The sequence below is a fragment of the Pelmatolapia mariae genome, linkage group LG12 (assembly GCF_036321145.2).
Source record: "Pelmatolapia mariae isolate MD_Pm_ZW linkage group LG12, Pm_UMD_F_2, whole genome shotgun sequence".
Lineage (NCBI taxonomy): Eukaryota > Metazoa > Chordata > Actinopteri > Cichliformes > Cichlidae > Pelmatolapia > Pelmatolapia mariae.
In genome coordinates, this window is record NC_086237.1 from 12,888,541 (window position 1) to 12,907,316 (window position 18,776).

General features: G+C 43.1%; 1 protein-coding gene across 1 annotated transcript in view; it reads right to left on the reverse strand.

Annotated features, from left to right (window-relative positions):
- The window catches only part of LOC134639268 (glutathione hydrolase 5 proenzyme-like), a 53,942-nt gene that overhangs the window by 20,783 nt on the left and 14,383 nt on the right, over window positions 1–18,776 (reverse strand). Inside the window, exons 3-7 of the mRNA XM_063490388.2 lie at window positions 15,310–15,437; window positions 15,127–15,222; window positions 12,649–12,826; window positions 12,406–12,560; window positions 12,032–12,178 (exon numbers count right to left, since the gene is read on the reverse strand). Of these exons, the coding sequence (XP_063346458.2) occupies window positions 12,032–12,178; window positions 12,406–12,560; window positions 12,649–12,826; window positions 15,127–15,222; window positions 15,310–15,437 (704 nt within the window). The remainder of the gene's footprint in view (window positions 1–12,031; window positions 12,179–12,405; window positions 12,561–12,648; window positions 12,827–15,126; window positions 15,223–15,309; window positions 15,438–18,776) is intronic.

The window sequence follows — 18,776 nt, forward strand, 5'->3', positions numbered from 1 at the left end:
GTTCACTCATTAAGCTGAAAGAAAGATGCTTTAATCACAGGAGTCACACATGTGTCCACTGTACCATCTGGGAACTCTTCTTGTTTAGCACTCGTAATAACACAAACACTAAATCCTCCTTCTCTTGTGCTGTTTTGTAGCAGTGTATACACCTGAGACTGTCACCTGTCTGTCTGTCCTGCACTCTCTCTCTGTTTCTTTCTCTCTGATTGTGTAATAAAAGTATGAACATGTATTTATAAGTTACACTTGTGTTTGAATCCTGCAGCTTATCACACATTTGATTTCCATGTGTGACAACTGCAAGTGTCCAGAGTGAGGACAGACTGAGGGACCCACTGCTGCACATCATCTGTGAGGCTTTGCACCCCTGATGATCCACCAGGACAAACTCAGCAGTGTGTGAGGAAGAGCCAGCAGCAGCTGACAGATGGAGAGAATAGACAGACTGTTCCCTGTTTGTGAAGGACTGCTAGAAAAGTTTAAAATAACTAACTGTCTGTCCTGAATCAGTCTTATTAGATAATGTTCAAATAATTATATCATTCCAGTGTTTTCAGTGTGGGAGAAAGTACTCAGGGCCTTCAAGTTACACACTATGAAAGGCAGCAACAAGTTTAATATTCAGAAACCTAAAGTATGTATCAGCAGCAGAATGGAGCTAAAAATAAATGTTTGTTTCAGTTCTATGAAGCTTTGAGTATTTTGGATTAGTAGTACTGCTGTGTTTGTTGCATCATATTGCTATAATTGTTTATATGCTTTATATATTCTGAGGTAAGTTGATCTATAGTGTTACATCATATTCTATAAGGATGTTATGTGTTTGTGTACCTTCTGCCCAGTTTGACCCATTTAGCAGAAGTCAGTCTGTTTAAGGCTCTCATATCTATTCTGTATGACTTAAAGCAGTTATGACATGGTCTGATTTTCTCAATAAAGGAATATTTCATATATCAGTCTACTCTTCATTTTATCAGAAACAGTTTTCACAGCTCGTACATTTTTCTTTTTACACATGTATGTAAGCATTGAGCCAAATGTAATAATGCCAACATATTAAACGAACAATATTTGTCTCTTATGCATAATACATCTATATATACACTGTAAAAGGTACTTTTCTTTGAGTGAAGATTTAAGGTGATAGGAAATATAAATAACTGCAACTTTAATCTTTGACCCAGAGTTCAAGCTCACTGCTGTAATATATATATATGTATATGTATATATATATGTATGTATGTATGTATGTATGTATATATCGGTAGTTGGATGGGACCGGTCCCTTCTTGGGGTCCTTGGGGATCAGGACCGTCCGACCTCCGGTTAGCCATTCCGGATGTCTCTCGTTAACTAGCATATATATACATATACATACATACATACATACATATATATATATATTATACATATATATATGTATATATATATATATAATATATATATGTATGTATGTATGTATGTATTCCGGGTGTCTCTCGTTAACTAGCATATATATATATATAATATATATATGTGTGTATGTATGTATGTATGTATGTATATGTATATATATGCTAGTTAACGAGAGACACCCGGAATGGCTAACCGGAGGTCGGACGGTCCTGATCCCCAAGGACCCCAAGAAGGGACCGGTCCCATCCAACTACCGACCAATAACCTGCCTCAGTACTACATGGAAGCTCCTGTCAGGCATCATATCGGCTAAGATGAACAGGCACATGGGTCAATACATGAGCGGGGCACAGAAAGGGATTGGCAAGAATACCAGAGGTGCAAAACACCAGCTACTGGTAGACAGAACAGTCAGCCAAGACTGCAAGACCAGACTGACCAACCTGTGCACAGCCTGGATTGATTACAAGAAGGCCTATGACTCAATGCCCCACAGCTGGATACTGGAATGCCTAGAATTGTACAAGATCAACAGGACCCTAAGAGCCTTCATCAGGAACTCAATGGGGATGTGGCGTACAACACTAGAGGCCAACTCCAACCCATAGCACAAGTCACCATAAAGTGCGGGATCTACCAAGGAGATGCTCTGTCCCCACTGCTGTTCTGCATAGGCCTGAACCCACTCAGTGAGATCATTAACAAAACTGGCTACGGATACCGACTACGGAACGGAGCAGTTGTCAGCCACCTCCTGTACATGGATGACATCAAGCTGTATGCCAAGAGTGAACGAGACATTGATTCACTAATCCACACTACCAGGCTATACAGCAATGACATTGGAATGTCGTTCGGACTGGAGAAGTGTAGTCGGATGGTAACAAAGAGAGGGAAGGTAGTCAGAACTGAGGGGATTGAACTACCAGAAGGCAACATTGCAGACATAGAGGACAGTTACAAGTACCTGGGGATCCCGCAGGCGAATGGGAACCATGAAGAGGCCGCTAGAAAAGCTGCAACCACCAAGTACCTGCAGAGGGTCAGGCAAGTCCTGAGGAGTCAGCTGAACGGTAAGAACAAGATCCGGGCCATCAACACCTATGCCCTGCCCGTGATCAGGTACCCTGCTGGGGTAATAGGCTGGCCAAAGGAGGAGATAGAAGCCACTGACATAAAGACAAGAAAGCTCCTTACCAAGGTTGGAGACCTGAGTGAAGTTGGCCCCCCCACCTTCTTCAAATCCAACAAAAGTGGTATCAAACGTTTGTGTTACGTTTGTGCTGGTTTGTGCTGCAAAAATTTTCGTTTGTGCCGCTATCATTTTAAAGATATTCAAGAAAATTTCTAGAGGTCATCAGAGGTCAACCAGCCCCCCAACATTAATGGAATCAAACAAAACTGGTGTCAATCAACTGTGCTACGTTTGTGCTGGTTTGTGCTGCTAAAATTGTCGTTTGTGCTGCCTCTGTTTTAAAGATATTAATGAAAATGTAAAGGTCAAAAGGTCAACCAGCCCCCCCACATTACCCAAATCAAACAAATTTGATGTCAAACGTTTGTGCTACGTTTGTGCTGGTTTGTGCTGCAAAAAATTTTGTTTGTGCTGCTATCATTTCAAAAATATTAATAAAATAATGTCCTGATGCGTGCTCAATCATCTAGGGAAGTAAATTCCAAAAGGTTGATTCTGTTCATCCGGACATTTTCAGTGGAAGAAACATTTTATCACTCATCCAGGTGACTTCTTCAGTCTCAGCTGACTGCAGGTTTCCCCAAGCTTATAAACAGTACATTTGCACAGTGAAGGAAACTAGCACCGCTGAATGAACAATGGGCTGGGGGGTTAATTCCATGATTGTTAGTATGCAAATTCTTATGACCATTGATCAACGCCTACTAATCAAAGACACAGATTCTCAAATGGCCATGAGTACCATTCACAGAGAGTTAGGAAATGGCTGCAATCACAGCATTGTAAGATGGCAAAAGATGTACCCTTGGGCCTCTGCTCTCCTGACAGCCTGATGGACGAAGCTGTTTCTCAGTCTGCGGGTTCTGGCCCGGAGGCTCTTCAGTATCCTTCCTGATGGCAGCAAACTGAAGAAGCTGTTGAAGGGATGAGTGGAGTCGCCTGTAATGGAGAGGACCTTCCGGATGAGGCAGGTGCAGTAGATCTCCTGGGGAGGGAGGCAAGAGAGGTCCCCACAATCCTCTCCGCTGCTCTCACTACCCATTGTCATTTTTTTTCTGCAGGACCCAGTGCAGGAGTCATACCACACAGTGATGCAGTTGGTGAGGATACTCTCAATGGTGCCTCTGTAGAAGGTGCTCATAATGGGGGTTGAATCTTTTGCGCTTCTCAGTTTGCAGAGGAAGTAGAGTAACTGTTGGTCTTCTCCACATTCAGGGTCAGATTGTTGTAGCTGCACCACTCTGCCAGATGGTTAACTTCACCCCTGTAGTAGATCTCATTATTGTTGCTGATGTGACCTACCACAGTTGTTTCGTCTCCAACTTGATGAAAAGGTTGGAGCTGTGTGATGGTGTGCAGTCGTGGGTCAGCAGAGTGAAGAGAAGGCGGCTCAACACACATCCTTGAGGAGCCCCCGTATTCAGTGTTGTTGGGCTCGAGGTGTTGCTGCCGACCCGTACTGTCTGCTGTCTTCATGTCAAGAAATCTAGCAGCCAGTTACAGTGGCTATTTGGCCCCCTTGAACTTTTCCACATTTTGTCACATTACAGCCACAAACATGAATCAATTTTATTGGAATTCCACGTGAAAGACCAATACAAAGTGGTGTACATGTGAGAAGTGGAACGAAAATCATACATGATTCCAAACATTTTTTACAAATAAATAACTGCAAAGTGGGGTGTGCGTAATTATTCAGCCTCCTGAGTCAATACTTTGTAGAACCACCTTTTGCTGCAATTACAGCTGCCAGTCTTTTAGGGTATGTCTCTACCAGCTTTGCACATCTACAGACTGAAATCCTTGCCCATTCTTCTTTGCAAAACAGCTCCAGCTCAGTCAGATTAGATGGACAGCGTTTGTGAACAGCAGTTTTCAGATCTTGCCACAGATTCTCGATTGGATTTAGATCTGGACTTTGACTGGGCCATTCTAACACATGGATATGTTTTGTTTTAAACCATTCCATTGTTGCCCTGGCTTTATGTTTAGGGTCGTTGTCCTGCTGGAAAGTGAACCTCCGCCCCAGTCTCAAGTCTTTTGCAGACTCCAAGAGGTTTTCTTCCAAGATTGCCCTGTATTTGGCTCCATCCATCTTCCCATCAACTCTGACCAGCTTCCCTGTCCCTGCTGAAGAGAAGCACCCCCAGAGCATGATGCTGCCACCACCATATTTGACAGTGGGGATGGTGTGTTCAGAGTGATGTGCAGTGTTAGTTTTCCGCCACACACAGCGTTTTGCATTTTGGCCAAAAAGTTCCATTTTGGTCTCATCTGACCAGAGCACCTTCTTCCACATGTTTGCTGTGTCCCCCACATGGCTTGTGGCAAACTGCAAACGGGACTTCTTATGGTTTTCTGTTAACAATGGCTTTCTTCTTGCCACTCTTCCATAAAGGCCAACTAATACTTGTCCTATGGACAGATTCCCCCACCTGAGCTGTAGCTCTCTGCAGCTCGTCCAGAGTCACCATGGGCCTCTTGGCTGCATTTCTGATCAGCGCTCTCCTTGTTCGGCCTGTGAGTTTAGGTGGACGGCCTTGTCTTGGTAGGTTTACAGTTGTGCCATACTCCTTCCATTTCTGAATGATTGCTTGAACAGTGCTCCGTGGGATGTTCAAGGCTTGGGAAATCTTTTTGTAGCCTAAGCCTGCTTTAAATTTCTCAATAACTTTATCCCTGACCTGTCTGGTGTGTTCTTTGGACTTCATGGTGTTGTTGCTCCCAATATTCTCTTAGACAACCTCTGAGGACGTCACAGTGCAGTTGTATTTGTACTGACATTAGATTACACACAGGTGCACTCTATTTAGTCATTAGCACTCATCAGGCAATGTCTATGGGCAACTGACTGCACTCAGACCAAAGGGGGCTGAATAATTACGCACATAATAATTCTCTTCGATCTGCTGATCCATGACAAGAGATTCAACCCCCATTATGAGCACCTTCTACAGAGGCACCATTGAGAGTATCCTCACCAACTGCATCACTGTGTGGTATGACTCCTGCACTGGGTCCTGCAGGAAAAAAATGACAACGGGTAGTGAGAGCAGCGGAGAGGATTGTGGGGACCTCTCTTGCCTCCCTCCCCAGGAGATCTACTGCATCTGCCTCATCCGGAAGGTCCTCTCCATTACAGGTGACTCCACTCATCCCTTCAACAGCGTCTTCAGTTTGCTGCCATCAGGAAGGATACTGAAGAGCCTCCGGGCCAGAACCCGCAGAGAAACAGCTTCGTCCATCAGGCTGTCAGGATGCTGACCATCTCTGAATCGAGAAGGGGGGCCCAAGGGTACATCTTTCGCCATCTTACAATGCTGTGATTGCAGCCATTCCCTAACTCTCTGTGAATGGTACTCATGGCCATTTGAGAATCTGTGTCTTTGATTTGATGTTTAAGATGGCGCCGAGTATGGCAGCCTCGTCGCGAGCTCCCCCAAGCAACAGCTGTTTTTTGTGTTTAATTTTACTTTTTCTTTATTTTTTCACGAGTAGCACATGTCTCCTTGTGTACGACCGACAAACCTTACTGGACATAAAAGATGGACTTTCTCATCACTTTCCGGAGTTCAAGTTTTGCAACACGGACCCTCCGTTTGCAGACCCCCCATTCATCTCACCTGAGACGCCTTTGTTCTGGGCCCGTGGAGGCCGCAAACGCCGACGCAGAGGGAGAAGATCTGGCGTTCTGGTTCGACTGAGACGGCTCACTAACAGACCACCGTTACCCAGTTTATTACTGGCGAATGTGCAGTCTCTGGAGAACAAGCTGTGCGAGCTTCGGGCACGGATCTCATTCCAGCGAGAGATGCGGGACTGCTGCGTGATCTGCCTCACAGAAACCTGGCTATCAGACAAGGTACCGGACTCCGCAATACAACTACCGGGGTTCTCTGTGCACCGCGCGGACAGGTCACAGGAGCTTACTGGGAAAAGCAGAGGCGGTGGTGTATGTTTCATGATCAACAACAGCTGGTGTGATTATGCGAACATGCACCCGGTCAAATCTTTCTGCTCACCGGACCTGGAGTACCTGATGATTAAGTGCCGGCCATTCTGGCTACCGAGGGAATTCACAGCAGTGATTATTACGGCTGTTTACATTCCCCCACAAGCCGACACTGACCGAGCACTCAGGGAACTGTACAGCGCGATCAGCAGTGAGGAAACCGCACACCCAGAGGCGGCGTTTATCACGACCGGGGACTTTAATAAGGGTAACCTGAAGAAAGTCTCACAAAAACTCCACCAACACATCCATTTCAGCACTCGTGGAGACCGGCTTCTTGACCACTGCTACACCTCTTTCCGGGATGCATACAAAGCCCTCCCCCGCGCCTCATTCGGCCAATCAGATCACCGCTCCATCCTGCTCCTGCCCGCCTACAGGCAGAAGCTGAAACAGGAAGCTCCAACCCTGAGGGCGGTGCACCGTTGGTCGGACCAATCGGAGTCTACGCTGCGGGACTGTTTTGATCACGCGGACTGGGAAATGTTTCACGTGGCTGCTAAAGACATTGATGAGTACACAGACTCAGTCTGCGGATTTATCAGAAAATGCGTGGAAGATGTCGTCCCATCCAGAACAGTTAAATCCTTCCCAAATCAAAAACCCTGGATTAACGGAGATGTTCGCACAGCACTGGCGGCACGGAGCACCGCTTTTGCCTCCGCGAACACATCGGACTACAAACACGCACATTACCAACTCCGGAAGACGATCAAAGCAGCCAAACGTGAGTACAGGGACAAGGTGGAGCAACATTTTGACAACCCTCGGAGTATGTGGCAGGGACTAAACACGATCACAGACTTTAGAGGGAAAACCAGCACACCGCAGACCACGGCCTCTCTGTGTGAGGATCTAAACGTATTCTACGCTAGATTCGACACAGCGAACACCACGAGACCGGACAGTGTGCGCACCGCGGATGACGTCAGTGCGCACACTGTGTCTGAGGAGGATGTGCGGAAGTGCTTCAGGAGGGTGAACGCACGCAAAGCTACTGGTCCGGACGGGATTTCCGGCCGCGTCCTCAAGTCATGCGCGGCTCAGCTGGCTGGAGTGTTTACACACATCTTCAACCTTTCCCTCTCTCTGTCTGTAGTCCCAGCCTGCTTCAAAATGGCCACCATCGTCCCTGTACCCAAATCCTCCACCATCTCCTCATTGAACGACTGGCGACCCGTAGCCCTGACCCCCATCGTGAGCAAATGCTTCGAGAAGCTGGTCAGGAACTTCATCTGCTCTGCACTACCCGACTCACTGGACCCTCTACAGTTCGCATACCGCCACAACAGGTCCACTGATGATGCCATAGCCCTGACACTCCATGCTGCCCTGTCACACCTGGAGAAGAGAGACACGTATGTGAGAATGCTGTTTGTAGATTACAGCTCAGCATTCAACACCATCGTTCCCTCGAAGCTGGACAGGAAACTGCAGGATCTAGGACTGAGCAGCTCCCTCGGCAGCTGGATCCTTAACTTCCTGTCTGACAGACGCCAAGTGGTCAGACTGGGCAGCACCACCTCATCCCCCATCACACTGAACACTGGTGCTCCACAGGGGTGTGTACTGAGCCCTCTCCTGTACTCACTCTACACCTACGACTGCACGGCCACTAGAAACTCCAACATCATTGTGAAGTTTGCGGACGACACTACAGTGGTGGGTCTTATTACCAACGGTGATGAGATGGCCTACAGGGAGGAGGTCAGCGCCCTGACCCACTGGTGTCAAGACAACCATCTCACCCTCAACGTCGCAAAGACAAAGGAGTTGATAGTGGACTTCCGGAGGTGCAGAGAAGTACACACCCCCATCACCATCAACGGCGCTGCTGTGGAGAGAGTGAGCAGCTTCCGCTTCCTTGGTGTACATCTGGCTGAGGATCTTACGTGGTCAGTACACATAAACAAAACAGTGAAGAAGGCGCAGCAGCGCCTCTTCTTTCTCAGGAGACTGAAAAGATTCGGCATGAGCCCCCGCATCCTCAGGACCTTCTATCGCTGTGCCATTGAGAGCATCCTCACTGGATGCATCACCACCTGGTACGGCAACAGCACCGCTCACAACCGCAAAGCTCTCCAGAGAGTAGTGCGGTGCTCTGAACGGATAATTGGAGGTGAGCTTCCCTCCCTCCAAGACATCTACAGGAAGCGGTGCCTGAGGAAAGCGGGGAGGATCATCAAGGACTCCAGCCACCCCAGCCATAAACTGTTCAGACTACTTCCATCAGGAAGGAGGTTCTGCAGCATCCGGTCCCGTACCAGCAGACTGAGAGACAGCTTTTTCCACCAGGCCATCAGACTGCTGAACACGTCATAGACACCTCACCCTCACTACTGGAACTTCAACATTATGCACTCCATACTGTATATAAATACCACTGTTTTGCACATACCAACCTCTGTATATTTTATATATCTTATTTTATTGTTTACTTTATTTCATTTGTAAAACATGTATATACATACTATATACACACTCAAACACACACACGTAGAAAAACATATTTAGTATACACATTCAGTAATGTATATACCTTTACATATTGTACATATATTTATTACCTTTTAGATTAGCCATTTTTATATTTTGCTTGTTTTACATTATTGTATTTTGCACAACTCTGTTGCTTGTGAAGCTCGCACACAAGAATTTCACTCACATGTACTGTACCAGTGTACCTGCACATGTGATGTGACAATAAAAGTGATTTGATTTGATTTGATTTGATAGTAGGCGTTGATCAATGGTCATAAGAATTTGCATACTAACAATCATGGAATTAACCCCCCAGCCCATTGTTCATTCAGTGGTGCTAGTTTCCTTCACTGTGCAAATGTACTGTTTATAAGCTTGGGGAAACCTGCAGTCAGCTGAGACTGAAGAAGTCACCTGGATGAGTGATAAAATGTTTCTTCCACTGAAAATGTCCGGATGAACAGAATCAACCTTTTGGAATTTACTTCCCTAGATGATTGAGCACGCATCAGGACATTATTTTATTAATATTTTTGAAATGATAGCAGCACAAACAAAATTTTTTGCAGCACAAACCAGCACAAACGTAGCACAAACGTTTGACATCAAATTTGTTTGATTTGGGTAATGTGGGGGGGCTGGTTGACCTCTGATGACCTCTAGGATTTTTTATTAATATCTTTAAAATGATAGCAGCACAAACGAAAATCTTTGCAGCACAAACGTAGCACAAACGTTTGACATCAAATTTGTTTGATTTGGGTAATGTGGGGGGGCTGGTTGACCTTTTGACCTTTACATTTTCATTAATATCTTTAAAACAGAAGCAGCACAAACAACAATTTTAGCAGCACAAACCAGCACAGTTGATTGACACCAGTTTTGTTTGATTCCATTAATGTGGGGGGGCTGGTTGACCTCTGATGACCTCCCCACTGCTGTCAGACTCCACAACAAAGACTTTAACTGATCAAACACACACATCCACAAATGTGCAATAACACTAATGTGCAATAATCTTTTCCGGCATAGTTGTATTTTTACTGAGTTGTATATAGCATTTGTATTCTATTTTTATCTTATTGTATATTTTATTCTATTTTATCCTACTGTATATAGTATTTTATTTTATTCTATTCTGTACAGTTGTGTACTGTATTCATTCTTATTTTATTTTATTCTAATTTTTGCTTCATAACTTTTGCACTGTCCACTTCCTGCTGTGACAAAACAAATTTCCCACGTGTGGGACTAATAAAGGTTATCTTATCTTATCTTATCTTATCTTATCTTATCTTATCTTAGAAATTTTTATTAGTATCTTTAAAATGATAGCAGCACAAACGAAAATTTTTGCAGCACAAACCAGCACAAACGTAGCACAAACGTTTAATACCACTTTTGTTGGATTTGAAGAAGGTGGGGGGGCCAACTTCACTCAGGTTGCATGGAGGGTTTCACCCCAAGTCCAGCACCCTGAGGCTGTACGCTAAGCAGAAGGAAGGGGGCCGGGGACTGGTGAGTGTCAGCACCACAGTCCAGGATGAGACAACGAACATCCAAGAATACATTGGGAAGATGGCCCCAACTGACCGAGTGCTCAGTGAATACCTCAGGCAGCAGAAACCCAAGAAAGAGGAGGGAGACGAGGAACCATCATGGAAGGACAGGCCCCTGCACAGTATGTACCACCGGCAGATAGAGGAGGTGGCTAATATCCAGAAATCCTACCAATGGCTGCACAAAGCTGGACTGAAAGACAGCACAGAGGCACTAATCATGGCAGCACAAGAACAAGCTCTGAATACAAGATCCATAGAGGCTGGGGTCTATCACACCAGGCAAGACCCCAGGTGCAGGCTGTGTAAAGATGCCCCAGAGACAATCCAGCACATAACATCAGGGTGCAAGATGCTAGCAGGCAGGGCATACATGGAACGCCATAACCAAGTGGCCGGCATAGTGTACAGGAACATCTGTGCCGAGTATAACCTGGAAGTCCCGAGGTCAAAATGGGAGATGCCCCCAAGGGTGATGGAGAATGACCGAGCTAAGATCCTGTGGGACTTCCAGATACAGACGGACAAAATGGTGGTGGCTAACCAACTGGACATAGTGGTGGTAGACAAACAGGAGAAGACGGCCGTAGTGATCGATGTAGCGATTCCGAATGACAGCAATATCAGGAAGAAGGAACACGAGAAGCTGGAGAAATACCAAGGGCTCAGAGAAGAGCTCGAGAGGATGTGGAGGGTGAAGGTAACGGTGGTCCCCGTGGTAATCGGAGCACTAGGTGCGGTGACTCCCAAGCTAGGCGAGTGGCTCCAGCAGATCCCGGAAACAACTTCGGAGATCTCTGTCCAGAAGAGCGCAGTCCTGGGAACAGCTAAGATACTGCGCAGGACCCTCAAGCTCCCAGGCCTCTGGTAGAGGACCTGAGCCTGAAGGATAAACCGCCCGCAGGGGCGTGCTGGGTATGTATGTATATATATGTATACACACATATAATATTGGCCATATTATATTTACATTACCACAGTGAGATGATTTTAGTCTCATGAACAACATTAGCTAATTGTTATTTACTAACTAATCTTGAAATGACTGTTCAGTACAGAAATGAAGCCCAACTATCATGTTTTACAGGCCCGTGGTCTCAACCTCAGATACTAAACAAATCACACAAAGCTCTTGTAGAAACAAATGAACAAAATATGTTCTCCTTCATTTCTGTCAAACAAAGCTGTATGAAACGTTTCCAGCTGTTAGTGTCATGGTTGCTTGGCAACCTGGGCACCGCGACGGAGGCTAGACCATCCCATTTCACAAGCCTCTCACTTCGGCACTTCTCGTACTTATAGTACGCACCATACGTAGTACGCGTAGTGCGCGTACTTCAAGCGTGCAGACCCTGAATTGGGACACAGCTATTGTCTAACAGGAACCTTTCATGATGTTGAGGATGAGGCTGAGGAGGGCTCCTCCTGCAGGGGGCGGAGGGAAGTACATCCGATACTCTCCCAAAGAAATATTCCACGCTTCAGTCACTTTAACTTTATATGAGGCCAAGTCCTCCAGTGTGAGTTTTCCTCCTGAGCAAAAACAGTGAAACTAATGATTCTGTTGAGCAAAACTGAACACAACACATCTCATAACAAAGACTTTTAATGGATACCGACATCTCACAGTGTAGCCTGTGAGGGATCATGGCAGAGATTCACAGAGCCAATTGATTTGTTTGTTTTAATTAGATCATTGTGCCTAGCAGACATAGAAAATGGTCAGAAAAGAGTGCAGGATCAAACCTCTCTGATAATACCTGCATCCTGTATGTCACGGATTAAATTCTTTGCTATTGTTCCGTTGTAAAACACATCTGGTCCCTCGTTTGCGATCATCTCCAAAGTTTTAGCCAGTTTCTTAAATTTCACAGTATTACCGGTTTTAAGAAGAGTCCCATTCTCATATAACTCTCTAAAAGACAGAGACAGTAAAATAAAGCTGAAACATTCATTGTTTGCTCTTCATATTTTTGAAATCACATTGTGGGTGTATTTCATACCGTAGTGATGTATTAGCAATGCGTGGAATGTGTTGACCTTGGACATGAGGAATAGAAAACCCTTCCTTGGCCAGTTTGATGGTTGGCTGAAAGAGGTCGGCCCACGGCAACTTCCCATACAGCCGGTGTGCCTCTGCATAACCTCGGATTTCCCCAGGAACCCCAATCCATTTGTTATCTGATCAGATGAATAATGGATAGTCAGTGCCAGAAAGTTACTCATACATTTAGTCGTGTTTTCAGTAAACTGGAAGGTTCTGACCTTTAATGTCCTGAGATGACATTTGTTATAATTTGGTGCTGTATAATTTTTAATGATTTCTACTGTATTTCATTTCAGAGGTAATTAGTGTACTTTTTTGTCCATTAATAATTGGCTATATCATAGATAATGTTTTGCATATTATACTTACCTTTGCTTTTTACATTTATTTATTTCACTATATATACATCATTAGACTTTTCCTGGTTATAACATTGTTTATCATCTATATCAAGATATCATATACAGGTAATGCCTGTATATGATATCCTGCCTTTCTATTTTCTGAGGTCTACATGCAGGGCTGTAGCACTGCATATGTATAACACAGGTACTATACATACGCAGTGTCTGTGGACAACCTTGCTTTTATTGATGCATTTTTCTCAAACATTCACTGATTTTTTTTTTCTTTTTAAATAAATAATTGAGCCAGTAACCCCTACAGTGAACTACAACTTAAGAAAACATCAACAAATAGAAAAACACAACAAAATCACACAAAAGTTTGAAATCACATCCATCCATCCATCTTCAGCTTTATCCGAGGCCGGGTTGCGGGGGCAGCAGCCTAAGCAGAGAAGCCCAGACCTCCCTATCCCCAGCCACCTCCTCTAGCTTGTCCGGGGGAACACCAAGGTGTTCCCAGGCCAGCCAAGAGATATAATCTCTCCAGCGTGTCCTGGGTCTACCCTGGGGTCTCCTCCCGGTGGGACATGCCCGGAACACCTCACCCGGGAGCTGCCCGGGAGGCATCCTTGTCAGATGCCCGAACCACCTCAACTGGCTCCTTGAAATCACATTTTAACACTTATATTTCAACATACTGCAATCCACAGTTACCTAATGGTTAAATGAGTTCTTCTTTTCTCTATACTGGTTTTCCTGTAGGCAGAGCCAATAGCACCTTTTCCTTTTTGGATCCCAAGTGCAAACAGGCTATGGATTACCCACACTAAGCACACTAAATACCCTACATTTCAGCCAGTACTGGGCCCAAAGTGCCCAGCCTATAAAACCCTCACACAGTCCCAAAGAGTTAAGTTATAAATTGCTGATTGGGTTTATAAGATTTTCACAACATTCTGTTTTTAATCATATTTTACACAGACTCCCAGTTTTTTTGTTTGTTTTTTAAATTGGGATTATAGAACCTGGTAAGGACCAGGTGATTTTAATATTAGGTCCTGATACATAAAATCTTATATTTTAAAGAAATGTTTACTTTTTTTTCTAAGACTATGTGTTATGATATGACAACAGTCATTTCTGTGTTATGTCTGTGTGCTTTGATGTTATCAAACATTATATGTTATCAAAAGCAAAAGTTAGATTTGTTATATATGGCAGTCTGAAAGTCTTGGCTGTTTGTGAAACATGAAAAATGTAATGTTGGTGTGATGCCTGATGGTGTTTCATTAGAAGCAGGAAAAGCCACATACAGTTAAAAATAGCTGTTTCTTATGAGCTCATCTTATATCACATGTGCATCATTTGGAGAAGAACCTGTTACTTCACTGTAGCTTCTGTTTCTGAAATTAAGGACCATGTGTTTCATGGTGTTAATTTGTGCTAGGTTATACTGACAGTGTCACATCTGACACTGACTCACCACCTTTAACAACTCCTGATAGCATAACTCTTCTTAGTCTGTTAGACGTCCTCTGCTCACTTTTCTTTGAAACTGAATTTGTTAACAGATGCTTTGCCTCCCTCTTGTTTCTTTCTTTTCCTTTTGGGATATCCCATTTGCTTTCTTGAGGAAAGACATGACTGACAGTGTGCATTAGCAATCACCTATATCAATCAAATCACATCAAAGTTTAGTCATCCAACCAATTTATTCAGGTCATTTAATTATGATATTAGTTGCTTTGAAATAAAAGAAATTGTTTAAAAACAACAGCAGCAAAAACTATGTGACCAACTTTAAGTGAACCTTCATGAAGAAGAAACCTTTACACTTAAAAGAACTGTGTCACAGGATCTGCTTCTCTTATTGTGACAAACCAAACAGAGTTCATTAAACCTTTTGTCATTATCTAAATCCATATGGAGTAGTCATAAATCCACTACTCTATGTGGAGCTCCTCAAACCTGCAACCAAAAAGCTAGTGCACCACAACAGATGGAGCTAGAAAAACAAGAAAGACTACAAAAGAATCAGAGGCGGGAACAGATGCAGGTCTTTAAATAATGGTATTATGTTAGCCTACCTTGCTTCCAGTCTGGGGTGTTACTACATAACGTAGGCAGATCAGGGTTCACGTTTTTGGGGACAGTCTCTCTGGAGTTGATTATTGTTACATTACCTTTGAAAAGATTAGATTTTATTACTTGATTCTCCAACAAGGCTGAGCTGCTGCATTTGAATATGGGGAACGTGGGTGTCTTTTTACCAGAGCTGTCCATAATTGTGAATATGGACCCCCCTCCGATTCCCGCACTCTGTGGGTTGATGATGGAGGTGCACAGCAGCGCAGCAATGGCGGCATCTACTGCAGAGCCGCCTTTTTGAAGAATGTCACTGAAAGAGTTCACCGTTATCACTTTAGTGTTATTGTTATCATGTGTGTTAGCGGTGGACAATTAATTTAATTTTAATAGTTGTTAAAATTGTAATGTCCCACAATTAAATTGCCATGATGTTAGTATTCCCCTGAAAGAGTTCACCATTATCATTACTGTGTTTTCTTTTGTTTGTAAATACTTCAGATTTAGTGTAAAGCAAAGAAATAACATGCTATGATGATGCCATGGGTTAATGAGCTTCCAAAGATGTTTTAGTGCTTAGGCTTGGTCTTAGAACACTAGATGTGTCGTATAAAGCCTTTGTTAGTAAATGTCACTCACTGTCCAATGAACATTTTAAAGAGTTTGCATAGCATTAAGTCAGTAAAACGTCTGGGAAATTGACCTGATTAAGTAGCAAAAGGGGTGTTGTTAATCAGTTTCAGCTGCTTTGGTGTTAATGAAATTTAACCACCCCTGCATTAGAGGGGCGACAAGACAATCCTGAAAACAGGAATTGTTTTACAGGTACAGGCCACTGACATTTTTCTCTCTTAATTATAAAATTTTTCACTCGTTTTACATCTGGCTGGGGTTAATATGGGAGGTGGGAAGTAATGAAGTACAAATACTACTGTACTGTACTTAAGCAGAATTTTCAGATATCTGTGCTTTACCTGAGTTTTTATTTTTCTGTCAACTTTATACTTTTACTCCCTACAATTTTAAACAAAAAGTAAAGTGTTTATACTTAGTTAGTTAAAATGGGCTGGAAGGAGTGCACATGTCTGTAAGTTGTGTTTGCAGTATTTCAGCATCTAGGAGGAAACATGAAAGTAGTAACTTTTTTAAGCGTCAGGTAGTTTTAATTTTAACATTTTTATCAGCTCATTAAACATCAGCAAACACACAAACTGTTTTTTCGCAGTTTGTCGCAGTGTGTTGCAAGCTAAAGGTACAACAGCTATATTTCACAGGGAGAGAAAAGAAAGAAATTTAAAATGACTGCAGATTTAAAGCTTGCATGTAATGTCATAATTCTGATTGCATATTGTATTTGTATATTATTACTGTATATATGATTGTTATCATATTGTGAAAATTACTGCAAAACATATTAAAGTATACTAATTTTGTGTTATTCAAATGTTGCATGAAAACACTGACATTCATCCGACGGTACGTACACAGACATGCCCTCAGGTGCTGAAAGCAGACATCTCACAGATTAACATCAAAAATCCCTATTTTCTGCATTATTCACATTGTTATTACACACCGGTCTACCATTGTGTACAGTGTTGTCTGTTTTGTTTGTTTTGGAGTTTTTGTCTTGTTCTTTTCCCAAAAATGGCTTCCAATAAGAAAGGCTTATTTCTGCTATTCATTACTGAAGAAATTTCAACTTCAGTTGAAAGCAAAACTCTTAGCTCTGTCTCTAATAAAACCTCTGTAACTTTGCCCTGCTTCACTTCAGTAGCGGTGATCTTTGTACAGGTAATGTCCATATGCTGGTTCAATGTTTTCTTCAGCTTTTGATCTACTGCAGTATATTTTCAAGGGGGTTATATGCTATAAAAGACCAGATCAGGAAAATCTCCTTCATATTTTTCAGTTTTATCCTTGGTCACTTTGACATAAAGGCATCTCCTCTGTTCCTTCGACAGTACATATCCAAGATAAGTTATCATAATTATAATATTTTGGAGTCAAAATCGAATTGAATCGAATTGAATCAGGAATCGAATCGAAGTTGGCCCTGACTTAGAATTGAATCAATTGTAAAAATCAGTGACAATGCACAGCCCTACTTGTGGACAATGGCTGTGGTGCTCATAGTCAGATTTAGGTTACATCAAGTGTAGTAGAGATTACTTTGCATTTAAGCTGATGATATATAGATTAATTACCTGAATAAAGACAGTAAAGACTATACAGTGGGATGCAAAAGTTTGGGCAACCTTGTTAATAGTCATTATTTTCCTGTATAAATCGTTGGTTGTTACAATAAAAAATGCCAGTTAAATATATCATATAGGAGACACACAGTGATATTAGAGAAGTGAAATGAAGTTTATTGGATTTACAGAAAGTGTGCAATAATTGTTTAAATAAAATCAGGCAGGTGCATAAATTTGGGCACTGTTGTCATTTTATTGATTCCAAAACCTTTAGAACTAATTATTGGAACTCAGATTGGCTTGGTAAGCTCAGTGACCCCTGACCTACATACACAGGTGAATCCAATAAGGAGAAAGAGTATTTAAGGGGGTCTATTGTAAGTTTCCCTCCTCTTTTAATTTTCTCTGAAGAGTAGCAACATGGGGGTCTCAAAACAACTCTTAAATGACCTGAAGACAAAGGTTGTTCACCATCATGGTTTAGGGGAAGGATACAGAAAGCTGTCTCAGAGATTTAAGCTGTCTGTTTCCACAGTTAGGAACATATTGAGAAAATGGAAGACCACAGGCTCAGTTCAAGTTAAGGCTCGAAGTGGCAGACCAAGAAAAATCTCGGATAGACAGAAGCGACGAACGGTAAGAACAGTCAGAGTCAACCCACAGACCAGTACCAAAGACCTACAACATCATCTTGCAGCAGATGGAGTCACTGTGCATCGTTCAACCATTCGGCGCACTTTACACAAGGAGATGCTGTATGTGAGAGTGATGTAGAAGAAGCCTTTTCTCTGCCCACAGCACAAACAGCCGCTTGAGGTATGCTCAAGCACATTTGGACAAGCCAGCTTCATTCTGGAATAAGGTGCTGTGGACTGATGAAACTAAAATGGACTTATTTGGGCATAACAAGGGGCGTTATGCATGGAGGAAAAAGAACACAGCATTCCAAGAATAACACCTGCTACCTACAGTAAAATATGGTCGAGGTTTCATCATGCTGTGGGGCTGTGTGGCCAGTGCAGGTACTGGGAATCTTGTCAAAGTTGAGGGACACATGGATTCCACTCAGTATCAGCAGATTCTGGAGACCAATGTCCAGGAATCAGTGACAAAGCTGGAGCTGCGCCGGGGCTGGATCTTTCAATGAGACAATGACCCAAAACACTGCTCAAAGTCCACTAAGGCATTCATGCAGAGGAACAAGAACAACGTTCTGGAATGGCCATCTCAGTCCCCAGACCTGAATATTATTGAAAATCTGTGGTGTGAGTTAAAGAGAGCTGTCCATGCTCGGAAGCCATCAAACCTGAATGAACTAGAGATGTTTTGTAAAGAGGAATGGTCCAAAATACCTTCAACCACAATCCAGACTCTCATTGGAACCTACAGGAAGCATTTAGAGGCTGTAATTTCTGCAAAAGGCGGATCTACTAAATATTGATTTCATTTCTTTT